Source organism: Zingiber officinale, chromosome 4B (assembly GCF_018446385.1).
Source record: "Zingiber officinale cultivar Zhangliang chromosome 4B, Zo_v1.1, whole genome shotgun sequence".
In the NCBI taxonomy this organism is placed as follows: domain Eukaryota; kingdom Viridiplantae; phylum Streptophyta; class Magnoliopsida; order Zingiberales; family Zingiberaceae; genus Zingiber; species Zingiber officinale.
In genome coordinates, this window is record NC_055993.1 from 2,933,892 (window position 1) to 2,957,358 (window position 23,467).

The 23,467-nt window shown below is 34.0% G+C and overlaps 2 protein-coding genes and 1 pseudogene across 3 annotated transcripts; 2 read left to right on the forward strand and 1 right to left on the reverse strand.

The window, feature by feature from the left end:
* Positions 1–1,059: 1,059 nt before the first annotated feature.
* On the forward strand, positions 1,060–15,978 carry LOC121974439 (probable ATP-dependent DNA helicase CHR12). Of its 2 annotated transcripts, XM_042525500.1 has the most exons (14): positions 1,060–1,528; positions 2,980–3,133; positions 3,949–4,013; positions 5,551–5,745; positions 5,883–6,032; positions 6,273–6,659; positions 8,678–8,937; positions 9,024–9,167; positions 9,384–9,458; positions 11,156–11,363; positions 11,439–11,592; positions 13,802–14,401; positions 14,510–15,232; positions 15,636–15,978. In XM_042525500.1, exons 1-13 carry the CDS (start codon positions 1,271–1,273, stop codon positions 15,160–15,162), a joined length of 3,303 nt encoding a protein of 1,100 aa, XP_042381434.1. In that variant the 5' UTR covers positions 1,060–1,270; the 3' UTR covers positions 15,163–15,232; positions 15,636–15,978. The 2 variants fall into 2 exon arrangements, with proteins under 2 accessions (XP_042381434.1, XP_042381433.1); XM_042525499.1 differs by lacking the exon at positions 9,384–9,458 and having other exon boundaries at positions 9,024–9,242.
* A 931-nt stretch (positions 15,979–16,909) lies between these two features.
* On the forward strand, positions 16,910–17,053 carry LOC121979024 (annotated as a pseudogene).
* A 935-nt stretch (positions 17,054–17,988) lies between these two features.
* On the reverse strand, positions 17,989–21,479 carry LOC121974440 (acyl carrier protein 1, chloroplastic-like). Its single transcript, XM_042525502.1, has 4 exons — positions 21,343–21,479; positions 19,936–20,037; positions 18,434–18,556; positions 17,989–18,320 (listed from the first exon to the last, which is right to left on the reverse strand). Exons 1-4 carry the CDS (start codon positions 21,403–21,405, stop codon positions 18,189–18,191), a joined length of 420 nt encoding a protein of 139 aa, XP_042381436.1. The 5' UTR covers positions 21,406–21,479; the 3' UTR covers positions 17,989–18,188.
* Between the last annotated feature and the right edge of the window lie 1,988 nt (positions 21,480–23,467).

Here is a 23,467-nt window from a genome sequence, read left to right on the forward strand (position 1 = left end):
GAATTATACCTTATTTTAGATTTTTTATATTTACAAAAAATAAAGGATAATTAGGTAAATTAGAAAAAATTTGTTCTCACCTCCTAAGTAACATAATGAATACTAATTCAGTACAAAAAGTCTAAAAAAATATATAATTCTTTCTAAATTCAGTATCATTTAAAAATAATCTAGTATATTTTTTATTCAATTAAGCACAATTCTTTTTTCACTTGACTAATCGATTGAGAATCATACTTATCAATTAACTTAAATTGAATCGATTGACCAATCGATTCATCTTAAATTAATCAATTGGTATGAACTTCCAAACGATTAATCAAGTAAAAATAAGTTATACTCAATTTGATAGAAAATATACTTAATTATAATATAAATGTGTTGAATTTAGGAAGGTTCACATCTCTTTTTGAATTTTTTTTATACCTATTAAAAATAAAAGATAATTAGATAAATAAATATTTATTAAGGACTCGGATGTAAGAAAAGTTTATACGTAAGGAGTGAAAATAATTTTGTTTTAAGATAGGAATTAATGAGGTAGAATAGTTTGTTAGGAGCGAATTCTGAGCAATTTTTTTAATTTTAAAATTTGAATCGCGTAATACTAATCTGCTCACGCGGGTTAAGTAAAATGCCGTTAATGAATGCCATTGCAAGAAAATATATTACGGTAAATAAAATTTGGTCCGGGCTTAACCCATCTTGGATTTGGTCAAACCGACTCACACGCGATCGAACCCGATCCTCACCCAATGACCACGACAACGCATACCACGAGTTGCATATAACGGTAAAATTATTTTTCTAAAATCACGGACAAACCGGACGGTTTTTCCGGCCGTCCGGTTTTCCTGGAACGGTTTACTCGGCCGAATCGCCGGCTCAGTTTTGTCTGTGACCTAGTTCATGATCCACTGGGAGGACCTTTCGGGTTAGATCGTTTCGGGTCCGATGCCCGAATCCGAATCCCATCTTTCGAAGAAGAGATTTATTTTTTATTTTTTATTTTTTATTTAAAAAATAATATTACAGAAAAAGGGAAAACAAAAAGGGGAAAAAAAACAAAGGAGCGAGCGAGTTCAATCGGTAAGAAACTCGGGACGAAGGAGATCGAGGCGGAAAGCAAACCGAGCGCGAGATCATAATAAATTTTAAAGATTTGCCGGAGGAGGAGAAATAGCGCGCTGTGATTCGTTGAGATTTGTTTTTTGAATTCGACGGCCGAATCGGGAGCAGCGGTGATTCGCGGAAGCCTCCCTCCGCCTCCATGGCGGCTTCGGTTGATAAACTGCAGCCTCCTTCGGGCTGCCGCGTCGAGGAGACCAAGACCCTCATCGCGTCCCTCAATCTCCTATCCCGCAACCTCCCCCTGCCGCCCGACGTACTCCGAGCCGTATCCTCAATCTACCATGCGGATTCTTCTGTACCTCCGTCCAGGGAGGCCCAGTTGGAAAAGGAGAGTGCTCCGGCTCCGGAAGACGAGGTGGACAACGCGGACGGTGGCACTCCTTCATCTGGCGAAGAGGTCGTCTGGAAATCCTCGTTATATCGCTTGATTCTTATAGAAAATTATGGTTTTGATAGCAATGAACTTCTTTTTCGTTTTTGTTTGCTGCTCGACAAGAACTTATTTTGGAAAAAAAAAATCATCTTTTACAGAGTTGCTACGTTTTTGAGCATACATTTCTTAGATCTTTGGTACATGAAGTCACATGATCGTGAGGTCAAAACTTAGATTATCATCCTTATAGAGGAATGCTCGCCAAAATATGAGAACAGACGGACCATGTATTTAGGGTGCATGTGTGATTTTTTTTTTTGGTTGAACAACTGATGTTCTGATGCACGTACATCAACGTTTCTAATTGTTAAAAGTGAGATGTGCGAGTATGTGGACATAAAAGATTAACATGTGAAAGTATAGCATTCGGTTCGAACTTTGTCTCGGATTGCATTAACTAGATTTTTAGTTTTGATTGTCTTGATTCTAAATGATGTTTTTGTCCTAATTCTTACGTGCAAAAATGTGCACGACATATCTGTTAAATGACATGATTTCTATTGACATAACATATGGTGGCTACGATAGGATATCATTTGCCGTTTTATATTTTCCATAAATGCTTTATAGGGAACTAGAGAAGTTTGTATAGTTTTGTGATCAGCGAACCAGGTCACAAACTTACCAATCTTGAAAAGGAATGGAAAACTTTGTTTAGGTAAAGGTGCTTGCTAAACTGATGGTGTCCAATTTTATTTCTTATTTTATTAGTCATAAATGAAGTTGTCCTTCGTATCATAAGATCAGAAAAATGCTACATGCGTAGTTAAATTAGAAGTGTGAAGGAAGTTGGAAAGTAGATTCTAGCCTTCATTATTTCTATTCAATATAAGAAGTTGATATATTCAATATAGACTGTTGGCATACTGTGGTCATCATTTCCAGTTTATATGTTCATTAAAGTGGTCATGAACTTGACATATTCAAGTCTAAATCACTTTCCAAGATTCAATCTGCTGATGCTCTTTTGGCAACTCCAACCCATGTATTGAAAATTTCTCAAATATATGATGCAAGTTTAGAAGGTGGATATGAGTAGGAAAACTCAACTGGAAATGAGTGATATCCATTTACAAAATAAGTGAAAGTTAATTCAGATATTACAAGCAATTATGTTTCATTATAATAGTATCATCCTCATTAAAATAGTTGGCATCCAAATCCAACTTGAACATATATTGAGAAGGGAGTCTATGACTCAAAGTAAAAAGCACACCCTATATATTTGGTTCATCCTCCCTCAAGAGAACTTCTAGTCTTCTTCAAAATCCATTTTCCTTCATAATACTTGTGATAATTTTTCTGTTGCCCAGTACTGACAATTTGTATAGTTGCCCTCTCTTTTTGGAGAATATATACTTCCTCATTGAATCCTTTGATTAAAAACAATGTACACTTTATACATTTCTTTACAGATTCCTGCAGATTCAACTAGTGGAACATTGATTTCAGAGCTAGAAGATGCATTATTGAAGCAGCAACTAAGTCATATGTCTTCTTCAGCATTGAGAGAAACACAAGAAAGTCGCTTTAATAGTTTAATTCAACATCGCCTTACAGAACTTGAAGGTAATTTGATTTTCCTACCATGTTTACCTTTGAGCAAAGCAACTAATTCAAGTTCATTGTCTTTTCTTGAGAATTTTGTATAAAAATTATGTTTTTGGTAGGTAAGATACGTTCTAAAATGTTGATGTCATGCTACATTCAACAGTCTTATATTATCTCTTTTTTTTTTCCTTTGAAAAAAAAATATTGCAATGTTTTTATCACCAGAGGTCTATATAGAAAATTATGACTCTACATCAAGGATCAAAGGTTTTGTCATCTCTCTTATCTAATAATAACAAGGAAATATTTTAATCTTCAAATACTTGGAAAGAGAAACCACCAAGTCACACTCTTTACTATCTATTTTCTCGATGGAGAACACAGTTTGATGACAGTAATAAAGATGACTTTTGTCTATAGGAAAGGCTGATAATTTTTTTTTTTTTTGCAAGCAAATACATCTTGTTTCTTATTGCTGCTGTAATGAGAATTTTGTAGAGGAAAAGGACACACTCATACTAAAAGGTTTTGGTCTTTGTGGGATAGACACTACTGCAAACTTTTAATTTAAAAGAAAAATATACGAATCTATTAATCTTAACCAGCATGATTGTATGATAGACTTGGTTGTGACACCTATTACTTTGTTATTTATGATTCTTCGGCTTAAGAAATATTGAAATTTCTGTTTATTCAACCTTTTAGTAATTTGGTTCTATATTTTAAACATGACATTTTAGTTGCCTAATAACTAGGACATACCCATGATGTCAAAGAAACAACCACATGCCTTCTCTTTTATCAACAAATATATTTTTTCTTTGGTTTTTCAGAGTTACCAGTGACCATGGGGGAAGACCTACAAATGAAGTGTTTGCTTGAGCTTTATGGCTTAAAGGTAACAACAAAACCTTATCACTTATCAGTAATTCTGAGCGTGAAAATTTTTTTCTCTTTCAAAATGAGTTGTCTTTATTTTTTATTCATTTTGTTATGCACTCATGTCCTAGATTGTCTCCTAATTGTTGTTTGATGCACATATTGTGTTTCTCTTTTGTGACTTTCCATGGAAAAAATGGAATTTAATTTTAAGCTTTGATAATTTATGATGAGGGATTTTTTGCATATTTACTCGAGTTTGCATGTACACTTACAATAAAAGAACCAATTAATCATTATTTCTCAATGAATTAATAAATAAGAAATTATAGGCTTGTTATAAGAAAGTCAACCATCTTCATGTAATAGACACATTCCTCCATCTTATTGTTGATGGTCGTGATCAGATTTAGTTCTTGAGAGTATTCAAAATATCCTTGAGTTTTAATAAACCATGAAATTATACATTGGCCTTTTAGATCATTGGAAAATTTTATCAGTGGGCCTTTTTTTCTTTCTTTTTTAGTTTTGTTGTATTTGTAAATTTGATTAAAATGCTATGATGGATGTGAGAGATTATTAGAAAATGTAATAAAAATTCTTGATAACTTTTATCGAGGACCAATTGGGCATAGCTCTAATAGAGGATGATTTTAGTGAAAACAGATTAAGATTATAGACATCTTTAAAGATAACTAGTAGATTTTATCATTGCATAGTTAGATAAGCTAAATCAATTAAAAATTTGAAGGCATGAGGGATGCAGGGAGCGGCTATAGAAAAATCTAACTACAGGGAGCGGCTAAAGAAAAATCTAACTAATGTAACTAAAATGGTTTAAGAGATTTGAATATTATTAATGATGTAATGTTGCATAGAGTTCAATGGAAGTAGATGATCCATGTGGTTAATCCCAAATAGTTGTAAGACGGGCTTAATCATAGCGATGATGATGATGGTGTGGTATTTGGAAATTGTAAACACATATTTCATTGCTTTCTAGTGATGGCTGTGCCAATTGCATGAGTTGGTATGGCTGATACTTGGGTTACTGCAGCATTTGGTTACCCATGCCAATTGTTTTGTTGTTTGTACCAAATAATTGATCTAATATTTATTTTAAACAAGTATGGTAGATTAAGATCTCTCTTTTAGACAATTTAACTAAAACTTGTTCAATCTGACATATGATCTTTTTTTCCCTGGTCAGTGGTCCGTTAGCTGGGGAATTTGCATTCTCAAAAGTCATGTTGATTTATTGCTAGTGAATGTAAAGGTTTAAATATGTAATAGCTGATATGAATCTACCCATTTGAACTTCTCAAAGTTAATACATTAATTATGAAGTCTGAGTTGCTTGTGTCAAGTGTCTTCCTGTATTTTTTCTTGTTCTGATGACTTCTATAGGGGACTTACAGATATGAAATATTCATTGTTGTTACCGGTTATTCATTGTTGTTACTGGTCACTGTTACTAGAATCTATAATAGTGAGTTGATATTAACTGTTATAACTAAACATCCTCATGGTCAATATTTCTTTCGTCTCTTCGGCAGTTAGTAGAATTGCAGAGGAAAGTGCGTTCTGATGTCTGTGCAGAATACTGGTTGAATGAGAAATGTGCACACCCTGACAAACAATTGTTTGATTGGGGAATGATGAGATTAAGATATCCTTTTAGCATGTATGGTATTGGTGACAGTTTTCGAATTGAAGCTGATGATCGTCACAGGAAGAAAAGATACACAGAGGTTATATTCACAATTAGTAAATTTTAGATTTTTTTTTTTTTTCAGTTTTAATGGTCAAATGCAATTAGTTGGAGATTGCCTATTGTTAGACACAGAAGAGTGACTAAATTTTCTCCTATTAAAAATTTTCACTCCAGAGGATGTCGAGGTTGGAAGAGGATGAAAAAAACCAGGCAGATATCAGGAAGAGGAAATTTTTTGCTGAAATTCTTAATTCTGCCCGTGAATTTCAGTTACAAGCACAAGCTATTCTCAAAAGAAGAAAGCAACGAAATGATGGAATTCAGGTCCAAATAACTATTTCTCTGTTTTTGAACTTCTCAGTGGATGAAACCTGTTGTTCCAATTCTAAGCTGGTTTTTCTAAGAATCTATTACTTAGTACAATTCATGCAATGAACTTATAATTAAACATCCTTCTTCTATTCCTAGAGAGATTCTAGAAACTTCCACAAAAATACTTCTATATTCATTTTTCTTCTTTTTGTTTTCTACTTATTTTTTAAATTGCATTATGAGTGTATTTAGGCATGGCATGCTAGGCAAAGGCAACGTGCCACACGTGCAGAGAAATTGAGGTTCCAAGCACTGAAAGCTGATGATCAAGAAGCATACATGAAGATGGTAGAAGAAAGCAAAAATGAACGCTTGACGATGCTTTTGTCGAAGACCAATGAACTTCTTGTGTGTCTTGGAGCTGCAGTACAGCGGCAGAAGGATGCAGATGGCAATGAAGCAGCCAAAGACTCAGAATCTGAAAAGAATTCTGTCTCTAATTGTGAAACTCCAGGGGAGTTGTCTTTAGATGATGACAATGATTTTATTGATGCTGATTCCGGTCAATTTGAAAAAGCAAACGATTTGCTCGAAGGACAGCGCCAATATAATTCTGCTGTTCATTCAATACAGGAAAAGGTATATTATAAGAAGTCATATCCCATATTCAACTTTCTTTGTTTTTGTTTATCAAAAGATACAAGTTGATTTGTGATCAGATGGCTTCTAGGATCAGCTCATTATCACTGATCATGCTGCTTACATTTATAGAACTACAGTACTGGCCTTGTTGGTTAAAAAAAGTTATGAGAGTTCCTTACGCATAAGTTTGTTAGTCCAACAGAAAGTGTTACAACTTTAAAAGATACTTCTGCGTCTCTGGCATGACATCTTCTGATACTAGAATTTTTTTTTTCACTGGAATCCATCTAACAATACGAATTTTCTATGTTAGTACATCTCAATGGCTAATACTCTACATTTAACTATACTTTTTGATCTACATATGCTAGTTATAAACCAAACTCCTCTGGGTCCCTGTAACATAATCAAGTGTATTATGAAACATGTTATCTCCTCTCGTGTTGCTGCTTACATGATAACACTGCTGCTTAATGCAATAAAACTTTCATATGATAGTTAGAAGTTTGCTTTGTTGCTTCAGTTGCTACTTTGTTATGAAGTTGAATTTTGAATTTAGCATGTTTTTAATTTCTTGAGGCATGGAACTAAACAGAGGGTGCTTCACGTGTGTTTCATACAGTATATAGAATTGTGTTATTAGCAAAGCATGGTTGTGGAATAGAGTTGAAAGAACTTCTGGTTGTTGTAATTCCCTGATATTTGATGGAACATGGTCGTTGAAATTAATATTGGTATCTTCCAAAAATTAGGCATTGGTCCTTCCAACAAGTAGGTGTTGGTCAATTGGATGGGTAGATTTGCTTGGATTAAATTGATAAAAAAAAAACTATACATATTCCTGTGTTATGCTAGTAAATAATTATTATTGTGATTAATAGGCTGAGCTGAACTTGATATATTATCAGAATTGATATGTCTATTATTATTGCTAGTGAAAGAATAATATAGTTAGTTAAATAATCCATATAAATTACGAATATTATAAATAGAATTGATATGGTATTACAATTAGTATTTATTTAGTATTAATGAAATAATAAATTAATAATACTAAAAATACTAAAAATATCAATATTTATTACTCTACGTTAATTTACAAATGATTAATTTAATTGATGGTGTTGTTATTTTCAATATCAATCAATTAGATAACTTAATTAGTCTTCTAATTTTTAATTATTTCAACACTAACAATGATACAGCTATTTACAATATTAATCAAAATATTAGTAATATCGATATAACTAATTAATATAGAGATTTGAGGAACGAAATAAAATTGGGGTTTATGGTGGTAGACAAAGGGGAGAATGTGCCATTATATTAAACTGGTGGCCTCCTCCAGGGGATTGAAGAAAAGAAATCTTAATCTTTAGAGACCATACTTCGATAAAAGTTGAGAAAATTTCTATTGTTATTATTTAGAGACAATCATGACATGATATACATAGGACTTGCTATAACATTCTATAACCAAGACACCTAGTTTCAGATTGAACCCGCAAGATACATAATTAACAACTTAAATCATCCAATAACTCTAACACAAATATTTATAGTCACTTTTTATTTAGGTGTCAAAAAAAAAAGGAAACATAACTTAGTGATTCCAATATAAATGAATTGGTAGAACAAGAGGGATGAATGATTAATGGGTAGGTTAGGTCAATAATTGGAGGTATAGTTTGTTGTCATTCTTCCATATATCCATGGGTAGAGCTAAAGATACAACAGTTAAACAAGGTGATATAATTTAAAGGTAAAATGGGGAAAAATTACTAACAAATGAAAGGTATCTGATGGCTCTTGATTGACTAATGATGATGCCCTCAATGGAGTTCATTGGCCAGGGAATTATATTTAGATAACCTTTACTAATGGTTTCTTATTACTTCCTGATACTCAAATTAGTAATTTAGCGCTGTATTACTTTTAATTTTATGAACAATTCACCCCCTCTAATTGTGCATTTCTGCCATTGGAATGTTAGAAATCATGTTTGGATTCTGCAGGTAACAGAACAACCAACACTACTTCAAGGAGGGGAGCTGAGACCTTATCAGATAGAAGGACTTCAATGGATGCTTTCGCTGTTTAACAATAATTTGAATGGTATTTTGGCTGATGAAATGGGTCTTGGAAAGACAATCCAGACCATTGCACTCATTGCATATTTGATGGAAAACAAGGGTGTCACTGGCCCACATTTGATTATAGCTCCAAAGGCAGTATTACCTAATTGGATTAATGAATTTTCAGCATGGGTGCCCAGGTGGATAGTGTAGCAATAAATTGTTCTAACATGAATATATGTTTTTTTTTTACTGACAACAAGGTCAACGTTTTATTTGTCTCCAGTGTCACAGCAGTACTGTATGATGGGCGGCTAGATGAAAGGAAAGCAATGAGGGAAGAATATTCTGGAGAAGGAAAATTTAACGTGATGATCACACACTATGATCTGATAATGAGAGATAAAGCTTTTCTAAAGAAAATTCACTGGTACTACATGATAGTTGATGAAGGACACCGCTTGAAAAACCACGAGTGTGCTCTTGCCAGGACGCTTGTGTCTGGGTATGCTCTCCAGTTGTAATTTCATTATGTGGCCTAGGTTCTAACATACACTGTTGCTCAAGATAGTTTTATGGTAAAATTAGATGACACACACTATGATCTGATAATGAGAGATAAAGCTTTTCTAAAGAAAATTCACTGGTACTACATGATAGTTGATGAAGGACACCGCTTGAAAAACCACGAGTGTGCTCTTGCCAGGACGCTTGTGTCTGGGTATGCTCTCCAGTTGTAATTTCATTATGTGGCCTAGGTTCTAACATACACTGTTGCTCAAGATAGTTTTATGGTAAAATTAGATTTTTTTATTACTAATAAATCACTGAAGAAACATAGGTATATGGAAATAAAGTGCTTCGACTTAGATCTTAATGTTCTGACATACACTGTATTTGCTCAACATAGGTATATGGCAAAAGTAGATTTTTTTTTTTATTACTAATAACTCGCTGAAGAAACTGTTGATGTGCAACTTTTGATCTCAGGGCAAGGTACTGAATACGTGTTGATAGTAGGTAATGGTAAAGCATCTATCCAAGATGGTATTTTATCTGCCATACAGATGGGAAGAACAGTATTAGGTTGGAAAATATCCATTTTTTGATTGTTGTTTTTATTAGGAAAACTAGGTGAGAAAAGTGACTAATAAATTATTAGTGAGAGCTGGAAGATCTCCTTTCTCTTCTTTTCTGCTTCTTTAGTCCCATTTTTCTTGTTGCCTGATAAAGGCGAAATGCATCTTCAATTCATAGTGGAGCTTTTATGACCAACAATGAGTGAGGATTAGTTGAGCAGAATAGAGAAAAATCTGACATAAAAAATCTGGGATGACTAGTCCATGTATTGTTTGCTGCTACACAGTCCTACAGTGGAGGAGTTGTGATTCATGTGGTCGATATAATTATGCCAAAATTTGGAAGTCTTTTCACTAGTTCCCTACATTTCATGGTTAATAGATCTTGAGTTAATATAATTGTATGCATAAAGCATTGGTAGATGTGGAATGAAACATCTGATGGTTACTTGTTAATTCTGTAAATCTGCTAAGCACACATTTAGAAGGGGTTTTCTACTCTGTTGTGGGTAGTTTATCTCATGGCTTGAAATTTTTTCTGTTCCATTCAGCATGAATGTAACATCTCGTTGTGCCCATGGATCAAAACCGAAATGAGCCTAGCACTACTGACAGATCCTTCACAAACTCTATAGCTCGCACTTGCTCGCTGTCTATTCGCTACCTGCTGTTGTTGCTTCACTTCTCTGCCACAGGTTGCATCTAATGAGTGTGAAGGATTGCCACTGTTGCTCTGCTCCTTTCTAAAACATAGAATAATTAACCCACAGCCCATTATATATTAACTTGTAAACACAAAACCCATTAACCAATTAAACTTATGCTTAGCCCTATCACTCAAAATGAGATCTTTACTCAGGCAAGCGAGGACATACTGGTTCACGACATCAGATGTAAGCCTTCTCTTCTTCTTCCTCTTATATATATATTTTTCTCCTGCTTCTCCTTCTCATCGATTCCACTCCTCATCAGTGCCACCAACACCATGTCTCAACATGTCAGCACAACACCTATACAATCTCATTCAGTTGGAGATCGAAACTCTAACCTTGAACCAAATTTAAAATTTTAGACTTTGGATTTAACATTGTTTGGTACCATTTTGAGTGTTTTTTTTAAATAATAGAAATTTGATCTCTTCAAAATATTTTATTTTCTGAGTTTGGTTTGCTTGTAGATAGTTTTTCTTATGTATAAATTTATCTTTGAAGTGATTGAAATACATTCATGATGAAACTCCAGATTATTTCCAGTGTAATTTAAAATTTTAAGTTTCATTTCTTATCAGCTAATCATCTCTCTATAATGCCCTATTTGATGGAGGGTTCTTTTATTTCAGATATCGTATCCGCCGCAGACTCCTTTTGACTGGCACTCCAATACAGAATAGTTTACAGGAGTTGTGGGCATTGCTTAACTTTCTTCTACCGAGTATATTCAATTCAGTACAAAATTTTGAGGAATGGTTTAATGCACCATTTATGGATAAATGTGAACTTTCCCTTACAGATGAGGAAGAGTTGCTGATCATTCGCCGTTTGCATCAGGTGAGTAATCACTATATTATTTCTATTTGGTATCTTCTTCATACTATTAACTGTAACACAATTTTGAAATCTCAGGTTATAAGGCCATTTTTACTAAGAAGGAAGAAAAATGAGGTGGAAAAGTATCTCCCAGGGAAAACACAAGTCATTCTAAAATGTGATTTGTCTGCATGGCAGAAAGCATATTATCTGCAAGTCACTGATCTTGGAAGGGTTGGACTTGAATCTGGTGAGTCAGGCTTGATACATACATTCTTCTGATGACATTTTCTAATAATTCTTCACATTCTAATGTACAGGTAATTGTAATATAATTTTGATGACTCCTGGCTTCTGTCTTTGTAAATTCCAGATTGGAATTTGTGCGAATGCAAATTATAAATAAAAAACTTGAATTATCGATATTTAAACCATAAAATGAAGCTTTTGAACTTTGCGAGGATATGTTTGCAGTGTCTCAAGATTTTGTTTTCCCAACCACCTCTGGCAACAATCTGGAACCTTTTTTTTCATATGAACTCTATTTAGGACAATCGGCCATTGATTTAGTACAGATAAACAATTTATTTATATAATTTAACAAGGATGTTACAGATTTTTTTAGCTTTGGTGATTAAAACTTATGGTAAGCTGAAAAATCTTAGATTTTTTGTAATGCAACATCAAATGAGATTAAAGAAAAACAAAAGGGAGATAAAAATGTTGGACTCGGTAATATCTAATTGAATCTTGAAAAAAGGTCAACTTCACAAGATCAGTATTTTGTTTGGTTGACTAAATTATTCAATAAAATTTTAAGAAAGTTTCAGATGATTAGAATGATATTAAGATTTAATTGGTTGAATAAATTATTGAGGATTAAGTGGAAGAGTCACACCTTGGAATTTTAGGAAAGTATTGTTGTAGCAAAAGGTGGTTACGCTCATCCATACACCTCTCACAACCCATCCCCACGTTATGTGAAGGGAGGTAAATCACGGGTTAGCTTATAGCCTACCACCAAGTGACTAGAGGGTGGGGGGATTTTCCCTAAGGGTATGCGCCCACTGGGAATTGATCCCTTATTTGATTATAGTAATTCTGTGACCCTCTAGCAGGCATCCCGTTGGGATCAATTGTTACAAGAATAAGAGGTAAGATTTTTTTTTTTTTTGGGGGGGGGGGGGGGGGTGGGGTTCTGAAAATGGATGTAGTTTTATGTCCTTCAGATCAATTCTAGATAATAAGTATTTGATAAGACAAGTAATAGAAAAATATTGATAATATATGAATGATTTGCTCATAAATTTTATCAACTTAAAAAAAAAGAGAGAGGAAGGAAATATAGTTATTATCATTATTAGTGTTTTTGATAATGCAATAAATTATTTTTCTGTAGTTGTAGGTTTATATATGTATCAGTTTATGTTTCGGTATTATGCTTATTGATGAGTCTAGATGGAACAAACTTCAAGCTTGAATTTTTGAGAGACTTTAGAAAAGTGTGTTTCATGCTTATGGGTCACTAGCAAAACATTACACATGGTCTGATAACATACCTAATCCGAAACATGTAACAGAGACAAAATCCGAAAGTAACATGAGATGGCCCAAATAGATAAGTGGGCGGACATGAATTAATCTGTTTATAAAGAAAATTTGTTTTAAATAATAATATTTTTTATTTGATTTATATTCAATTCTTTAGATGGATTAGATAATTTTACACTATAAAATTCTGTTTTAATAAATATATAATTATTTTATATAGTTTTTTAGTTACTTGAATGACATGACTTGTTTATGACATGATTAACACAACACGACATAAATTGCAACCCTTTCCTGTGGATAAGGAAAATTGTGAGGGACACAGAAGAGGTAGGAAACAAAAGTTATGGAAAATTTTCAATTTGGAGTTTTAGTCAGTAACAAGGGTGGAGTTAATGTCTGTCAATAAGGAAAAAATTTGTCACATCCAGATTTGGGTCAATATTGAGAACAAAATTGACAGGGACTGAGAAGAAGACTTGCAAGTTGAAGCCATTTTCCTCTCTTCATGTTATGGTGTATAATCTTCCTCTTCCTCCAATCCAATCGATGCCATCATCAACAATGAGGGGGTATTGACAGTGATTGCCCCCATGGACGAGAGTAGTAAAAGGTTAATTAACTTATTATCTGTTTCATTCAGTTTTAAATGGAATTAGATTGTTAATTTTTTTAATAAAGATGAAATACAAAACTAGACGTTTTGTCATAGATCATGAATAACTGTTCCTTTTATCATATTATGCTATTACATAAGGTATTACTGAATCTAATATATTTTATGATATAAAATACTGCCTTGATCGTTTAGGTTTGGTCTTCTACTCTTCTCTGATATGTTGTGTATTTGACCTCCATTTGCTATGCAGTAATTATCCTTTGCTACATTTTTCATCCACTATTTGCAGGAATCAAGTCAAAATCTCTTCAGAACTTATCAATGCAATTGAGGAAGTGCTGCAATCATCCATACCTCTTTGTGGGGGACTATAATATGTGGCAAAAAGAACAAATTGTTAGAGCATCAGGAAAATTTGAGTTGCTTGATCGATTACTTCCGAAACTGCAGAGAGCTGGTCACCGAGTGTTGTTGTTTTCCCAGATGACAAGGCTTATTGATATTCTAGAGATCTACTTGCAGTTATATGACTTCAAGTACCTCAGGCTTGATGGCTCTACAAAAACTGAAGAACGAGGGAAATTCCTCAAACAATTCAATGCTCCAGATTCTCCATATTTCATGTTTCTGTTGAGCACTAGAGCTGGTGGTCTTGGGCTGAACTTGCAAACTGCTGATACTGTCATAATTTTTGACAGTGATTGGAACCCTCAGATGGACCAGCAAGCAGAAGATCGAGCCCACCGTATTGGACAAAAGAAGGAGGTACGAGTCTTTGTTTTGATTAGTGTTGGATCAATTGAAGAGGAAATATTGGAACGTGCAAAGCAGAAGATGGGCATAGATGCTAAGGTTATCCAGGCAGGATTATTCAATACAACCTCCACTGGTCTGTTCTCCTTGCACTGTGTTAGGAACTCATATATCAATCTTTATTAATGATCATCTCTCTCAATTGAATTTTAACACTTCTGATTATTATTTTTGTATTGCGCAGCACAAGACAGGCGACAGATGCTGCAGGAGATAATGCAGAGAGGTACAAGTTCACTTGGGACAGATGTGCCTAGTGAGAGAGAAATAAACCGTCTTGCGGCTCGAACTGAGGAGGAGTTTTGGTTGTTTGAGAGGATGGATGAAGAGAGAAGGCGGAAGGAAAGATACAGGTCAAGGCTGATGGAGGAAAATGAGGTGCCTGATTGGGTATTTCACAACACTAACAATGACAAAGCCAAATTGCAACTAGGTCAGGGTACACAAGGCAGCAGTGAAATCATTGGAAAGCGATCTCGCAAGGAAGTGGTATATGTTGATCTACTGAGTGATGTTCAATGGATGAAGGCTGTAGAAGCTGGAGAAGATGCATCAAAAATATCTTCTAGAAGGAAGAGGAAAGAACACCCTTCTGATGCATGTGAGTCTGTATCTAACAATGTGGACCAAGAAAGTTTGTCTGAGCAAAAGAATATTGGCAGATCTATATTTGACGATGATATCAGTAATGATTCACCGATCGTGTGCAAGTCTGATCTATTTCACAACAAAGATGAAGGTGAAAGTGATGCCAGCAGTTTTCCTGACAATTTTACTTGGAGAACCCACAAGAGAAAACGGTCAAGCCATGGCATATGTAGTGGGCCTAAGATATGAAAGCGTCAAACATGATCCGTAATTTAGTTGCAATTGTCTGGCAGCAGTCAAAAAAATATATTAATCAAAGGTGGGTGCTAACTTGCTCATATTGCAAATTATTAACATTTATATTGATGATGGTGAAAGGACATGATTTTTTTTTAATTATTTTTTCCTTGTTTCGATAATGATTCATCTCTGGCCCAAGATTTGTTCATTTACCTGCATCTGTTTGTGTAGTTTGTATTGTTAGTTATCTACACAGAAACAGAAAAAGGTTGGCCATGATTGTCATGTCTTCCTTATGATCTGTAAGCTAAGTGGATGTTGTTCTTAGTCATAAACAACTAAAAGCTAGGGGTTAGCTATAAACTTGTGCGCTGTTATCATTGATACTTCTGTATCTGTTCTTTCTCTTGTTGATTTCATGGTTAAATCTTCTGGTTTGTCCTATCAGCAATGACACAACACTTGTATCTTTTCAAATGCAGCTAAGGATGCACACATGCATGGTGTTTTTTCAGCCTGTCAAATTGTTGCTTGCAGTTGCTGAAGAAGCAGTCATGAGCAAATCCTGCCAAAATACATGGTGCAAGAACACACAAGTTGTGTTTTCTTGCCTTCATTGGTTTTTTTAGCTGGGTTCAGAATGATCTTCTCTACATATATGCAATTATCAAGATCGAACCTGAGAAATGAACAAGCATGTGATCTTCATTTGTCAAATGGTGTCTATTGTTTTTTATCTATTCATATGTGCCAAGCTTATCATGAGAGGTCTTGATCAGTCATTTTGTTTTGATCAGACAACTTGCTTGCAAAGCATTTTTTTTTTGGACTTTTTGTTTTCCATATTTAAATTTGGTGCATATTAATACTAATAGAGGGACTGAATTCAAGTATTTTGAAATTGGAAAAGAAACATAAAATCTTACATTTTATTAGTTATTTGTTGCATTTTTATATAAAATTTGACTTATGAATTGAAGAACTAAATTATTTATTTTTAATATTTTATTTTTAAGAATTTTATAATTAATCTATAAATAAATTATAGAATAATATTTGTTTCTAAATAATAAATACTAGTTCGTTTTTTATGCTTGTTTTGCAAAGTTTGATTAATTAGTTTGCAAGAATAGCTCGTCATGATCATTTAATTCCATTGGATTAATGTTTCTAATGAACTCCAAGAAATTAAGTGACATGCCACCAAATAATTTTCATTAAAATATAAAAATTTATCCACTTGTATTGAATTATAAAAATTAAAATATAAAAGTTTTGATTCGTTATGAGGATAAGTCTGCACCATTCCGCAAAATGGTCTGCTATATATATTATTATTTTATTAAGAATATGTTTACTTTACTAATTAATTTTGATGAAGTCTCAAATAAAAATAAAATTATGTTAATATTTTTTTTACACTGAAAATAATTTCAAGATTTATTAGTATTTTTTATAATCGTATCAATCTGGGATCTAGAGTTCAAGATTCAACTATGGTGTATTATTGAAATTTTTTTTCATTAATCAATCAATCATTTAGAGTTTGAGACTCAGTTGCGGGGTATTATTGAAAAATTTTCTCATTAATCAATCAAGGATCTAGAGTTTGAGACTAACTGCGACGTATTATTGAGATTTTTTTCCATTAATCAATTAGAAATCTAGAGTTTTCTTTAGTCTCACTTCTTAGAATTAGTAGCATTGCGAGCAGAGAAATTTCTATAAATATCTTGTGTCGGTGATGTTAGAAAGCCTAATTTTTTCAATTTTTTGGCTAATATCAAGGATAATATTAAATTAATTTTTTATAAAGGGGAGTCCGTTACAATAACTTGGTGCTGGGATTCTCAAGCGTCATCATAGCATTGCACTATTGTATGGGGTTGACACACCCTTAATCAATTTATGGGTGACATTTTAGCTAAGATTAAGTGTAATATTTGTTCTTATCAATTTGATATCTGATATAAAAAATTAAATTAATTTTTTATGAAGGAAAGTCGGTTACCCGTATGCGTTCATATATTATATTACACACGCAACCAAAGACGGAGCCACATATAGCTTGGGTGGAATAGTTGCCCCAACTCAATTTTTTATAAATACCCTAGAGGTGTATATAATTATAAAAATATTAGAGTCTTACTAAAAAAAATAAAAATAGGGATAATACTAAAAGATTTAAACTATTTTTTATAAGTCAATTATTCTTTCCTCTTATTACCCCACTTGGTATAAGGGGCTCATTCGTACTTAATGTTAATTTTTTTGTGACTTAGAATTTAAGTTAATAGGATTTAGGCTAAATAAGTGAAAATTAAAAATAACATTAAATGCTCATAAATATAAATAAGTGTGCAAGATAACAAAACCAAGATCATTAGATGTTACACATCAATTCATAAGCACATAGTGTTAAAAAAAAATAGTAGCTCGAAGCACGAAACTCTCGTCATGCGAATTCTCGAAGAATGATCCCTTTTTACAATAGACTGTTTTCAGGATTCGAACCCATGACCTTTTGATTACATAGCAACAACTTTACCATTACACCAAAACTCCCCTTCATAAAATATAATATTTAGGTTACAAGCCCATTGTGTTAATTTTTTAAAATTTAAATTTAAAATATAAGATATAATATTTAGGTTAAAAGAAATATTTTTTTTAAAAAAATAATTAATACTAAATGCTAGATGGAGAGGGTAACAACTCTTTACAAAATCTAATTCTTGGATCTCTTTAAAGAGATAATAAGGTGAAGGATTAAGATAAAGAATGCAGGTCAAATAGCTAAAAGAGTCGAGTAGAAGCGCGTTTCAAGGTCTTGCATAAAAACAAAACACTGTTGAATTCATTGATTAATGAATGACGGAGGAAGTCCATCTCATTACATGACACCAAACCATGAAGGGAAGAAAGGAAAGTCTTATGGCATTTTGCTCTTGCAAGAAGAAAGTAATATTTGTATGACGCCGGATAAAGGGCAGCAACTCAAAAAGTTTGCGATATCGAACACTAATTACGTTTTATTAGGCGGCTTTTTTCTTCTCCAAGAGTAGCTCGATCATATCGGCAGCGTGTTGCACCGTCGAGATGCTCTGGGCGCTCTCTTCCTCCACGCTGATACCAAATTCCTCCTCCAGACCCATCACAATCTCAACCTGCGTTAGAAATTTATGTTTGTCAACAATGTGACTATTCTTAGAATTTTGTAGATCTTTTGAAGAATCAAGTAGAAAGTAATGTAGGAAATTTTCAATTCTATGAGAGTTACAGTGTCGAGAGAATCAGCCCCAAGTTGAGAGAATATGGATTCTCCGGTGACCGGAGTGTCATCTGCGATCGCCAACTGCTTCCTCACTATGAAGCACACCTTCTCCATAGTCTCTGGCTTGGCCTGTTCAAAGAATCGGATGGTATTTAATACAATTTCATGGCGCGAAGGAATGACAAAGACATGGTTACAGTGGTGTAATATAATTTGTGCATTGTACGTGATTCCAACAAAACTACAATGAGATTGTGGAAACATAAAGCTATTTTTGAAATGCATAATGATCCATTAGGCAAAAGATACAATAACAACAACAGGCGAATCGGAAGATAATCTTATGGCCAACTGTGTGAACTTATATCCCTAGTAGTGTCCAACAGTCCAAGTCTTTGAGATCTACTATTAATTTAATTAAACAAAATTCTATTTAATCCCGCTGACTCCTATGCCTCCAACCAAGGTGTGTGTTTTAGTTAATCATGAAGTATAGGAAATAGTGACTATTCAATTATAAATTTGACAACACTTTGTGATCTGCTGCTGCATAGACAATCATTATCATCAACCCTATGTCAAACAACTTAAGGAAAGAAATGAGAAAAACAATCACTTGACAAAATTTCTTGGCATTCATCATTGATTCAACCCGCACAACATATAATACAAATTATGAGATTATATAGTGCCAACAACTATGTTGGAACTCTACTCATTCAACTTGTCTAGTTATAAATTCATTGTTCATGAATCATGTCTGAACATATTTATCTTTTTAATCTATTTTCTCTCATCGAAAATATATCTAACTGCTTCCAACACTTTTTTAGCTTTTCTAGAACTGCATGGATCCATCATAAAAACTAATTCATCTGCCACAAGCAATCCAATAGTCTGACATAAAGTATGACCAACCATATCATAATTTCATAGAATCTCTTTAGTCTACAAGGCACAACCATTTTAAAAGACTCAAATTTATTCTTCTTTTAATGCTTGTTTAACCATTTACTCTACAGATAAGAGTAATTAAAGGTCAACTTTGTAATGATAGCAAGGAGTTCCATGTTGATGCATGACATCAAACATTGAGGGAATAGAGTATTAATGTGGCATTTCACTCCTTGGTGAAGTTTTTGGTGTTCAAGGCAACTAAATATGAAATGATTTAAGATGATCAATCAAATTTACTAGCTCCAACATTTTAAAACTAATTATTATATTAAAGAAGAAAGTAACTAACATAGTTCGACGATAAAGGGAAGCATTAACTGGTGGGCGTCTATATAAATATATATATAGTTGTCATCGGCACATCATTCAACATTAGTTGTATTCTCTAGCATCTTTACAAACTAGCATTTATTTTTATCACAGATAAATTACTTTCAGAAAAATCTAAAAAAACACTAAAGAAGGATCTCAATAAATAAGCAAAATGGCATAAGGCATGAGAGAATACTGCATGTACAGAGTGTGCACACAAACAACAAAAAAGAACATACAGCGCAAGAAACTCTGAGGCGAGGTGCTGAGCGGATTGAGACAGAGCTCTTTCTTTGGTTTGTGAAGGAAACTGATTTGAGACCAGAGATCCCATTGGAAACCTGCAAAACAGGGAAATTATACATGACATTCTACAATGATTAAAGTTTTGGCTCAAATTAGAGAAGCATAAATATCATTAGAAGAGTGGTGCATCATGAGTTTTGAAAGTAGACTGAATAAATTCAAACGATCTCTGCAATATACAATCACCACATTAAGTGTAAGTAAACAAGGACAATTGTAGTGTATTGAAAATAATTATGTCACAAACGTGGCCTTGCAACTACATCACAACAAAATGTTACGAATGTAATCAGCTAGTGACAATTGGAGCAAGCAGGGAAGGGAGGACCGATAGTAAATTGTGAGCGCATAAATATAAAGGCCGGATGAGGTTAGCATGGCAGAGCAAGTAAACAATGAAGAGATGTTGAGGGTGTGATTCCTTATCCTCCTTAAATTAAGAGGTTTCTCGCTTAATGGAATCTATCAATCAGAGATGAAAATAGGTAATGTAGATTTTGTATAAATTAAATGTTTATGCACTAGACATCATACCATTGGGATTCAGAGAAAAAAGGACGAGAAGGTTGACAAGGAGGAGAGGCAGAGAACATGGAATGATCCAATAAGACTTCAGCTAATCAACATGGAATGATCCACAATAGTCCAAACAAGAGACACCTTGTTAGATCTTGATTCAAATGGCGATATCGAAGCTGCCATGCTCTCAAAACATCTTTTACTCTCATTTATAATGATTATTTAGGATTTCCAGCGAGAAACTTAGGAAGAATGAAAAGGGCAACGCCTTCTCATCAGATATAAATTATTGAAGATTCCACAGTGTGACAGAAAACTTATCTGATATAAAAAAACGGTTTTATTTCCTGGAATATCAGATGAAGTTCGCATCATAAAGTTCAACCGAGACCAGAAATCTAAGAAAAAGGAATTAACAGCTACAAGAAATTATTCAATCCAGACATAAACCCGCATTACCAAGCAATGTACATGGAGAACAGACTCCATCTTATTGTTGATATAGTTGTTTAATTAGCTTAAAAGTCACAATCAAATAGCATACAGATCCAAAATCAAGGCATTCTACTCCACCTGATAGCTCAACATTCTGAACGTAAATCAACCGTCTGTTTGCAATAAGAAACAGACCGTGAAGAGATTACAAATGGAAAAAAAAAACAGTCATTCCATTCATTGTATCGCTACCAAACCCCTGCATGCCAAGAAATCATAAGGCGAATAACAATAGAACCCAGATCCAACCAAAAAACCTCGAACAAGGTAGCGAATATAGAAAGAAATTCAGATCAAGCGAAGACGAGGTGGATAGCGAATCCTACCTGCAGCAATCGCCGCGGCGGACGAACCGAGACCGCGGACGCAGTTCCAGCGACTGATGCCATCGGTCAGCGAGCGGAACGGAGACAACACGAAAAGGAGGCGAAAGAAACGAAAAAGCCGCTGAGTTGATCACGAAGTGCTTGAGAGGTTAATGCAGAATTCCGTATATAAAGAGCGGGCCAGCTTGGGTATTATCGACATGCAATGACTAAAGTGCCACTACTACTGTTGTTACAAAGTCGGAAAACGGCGTGGTATTATAGTCATTTCACGAGGAGAGGGCCTACCTACTTTATATGTGATCAGGTCGAGCTCGCCTACCCTACATTATACGTGTATGGGACCTAGATCTTGACGGTCCAACCATCCTCTTTCTTTTGAATCAACGGTTGTCGTGGAACGCGATGGGCGGGGGAGGCGCCTGCTGCAACATTGGCTTCATCGAACTCGAACGAAAACAGCAGGGACGGAAGGTTCGGGATCGGTTGCGGGATCCAAATCCGAATCCGCAACTCCCTTGAATAATTAGGTCAATGAATGCTTTGAATTAAGTCCTCATACTCTAGTTTTGTAAATTGTGTCCTCGGGCCGGATATCATGGTAAAATCCTCTAATGATAAATAAAAATATCTGAAATTCAAAATTTAACTTTAACATATTAGGAAGATTTTTCTTCCTAATATCTTATTGTGTCCGAGGTTGCGAGTATCATGCCATATCTTCTTCAAGTATTTTTATTATTGATTGTCATATTATTTTCTCATATACTATATATTGAATATATGTAATGACATACAAGAGTTAAGGAATAGCAGAAGACTCATCAAGGGAGAAACAAATCTGTGAGTGGGGAATGAAGCAAAGGTTACTACAATTGCCATTAAAATATACTTGTTAAAGCTTCCTAATAGACTTATCTTAGAACTAGATAATTGTTATTTTATTCCAGTATTAATAAACAATATTATTTCTATTTCTTACTTAAATAGAAAAAAATTCCATTTAACTTTTAGTAACAATTATTGTTATATAATTTTAAATGACGTTCTTTATGGTACTAGAACTTTATGCAATGACATATATGCGTTAGATATATCTAGTGATGTACTCAATATCGAAAAGAGCAATAAACGTGCCCGAATAGATAATCAATTAATCTTTTACTCGTGGCATTGTCACCTTGACCATATAAGCAAGAAATGCATGTCCGAATTGTAAACGATTGCAGTTCTCGAATCATTTGAATTAGATACATTTGATACATGTGATTCATGTTTAAAAAGCAAGATGACAAAGTTACCTTTTTCTCGAAAGAGTGAACGAGTCGATGAGTTACTTGGGCTTGTACATACAGATGTATGTGGACCAATGACAACTCATGTATTATGAGGTTATAACTACTTCATTACTTTCATTCATTGATGATCACTCTCGTTATGTGAATGTGTATGTAATGAAACACAATTTTGAAACCTTTGAAAAGTTTAGAGAATTCAGAAGTGAAGTAAAGAAATAACTTGGTAAAAATATTAAGATACTTCGATTCAATCGAGGTGGTGAATATTTAAGCCAAGAGTTTATAGATTATCTAAGGGATAATGGTATATTGTCTCAATAGACTCCGCCTTATACGCAACAACATAATGGTGTATCAGAAAGACGTAATCGAACCTTATTAGACATAGTTAGATCAATGATGAATCCTGCAGATCTTCCCAAGACCTTTTGGGGTTATGCACTCATAACAGCTATTTACTTGCTAAACATAGTCTCAACGAAGACAATCTCAACTACTACATATGAGGTATGGATTGGTAAGAAACTTCTCATATCTTATTTGAAGATATGGGGATGCCCTGCTTATGTGAAGAGTACTATATCAGATAAGTTGGACGCCAAATCTGATAAGTGTTTATTTATCGGATACCCTAAGGAAACTAAGGGTTACCAATTCTATCACTCCTTAGAACAAAAGGTGTTTGTTTAAGGTATGCTACCTTCATAGAGAAAAAATTTCTCTTACAGGAAGCAAGTGGGAGTATGGTTGAACTTGATGAAGTTCAAGAGACTCTAATAAACACTAATGAGATATCTAGTCAAGAACCACAACCGATTATGACATAA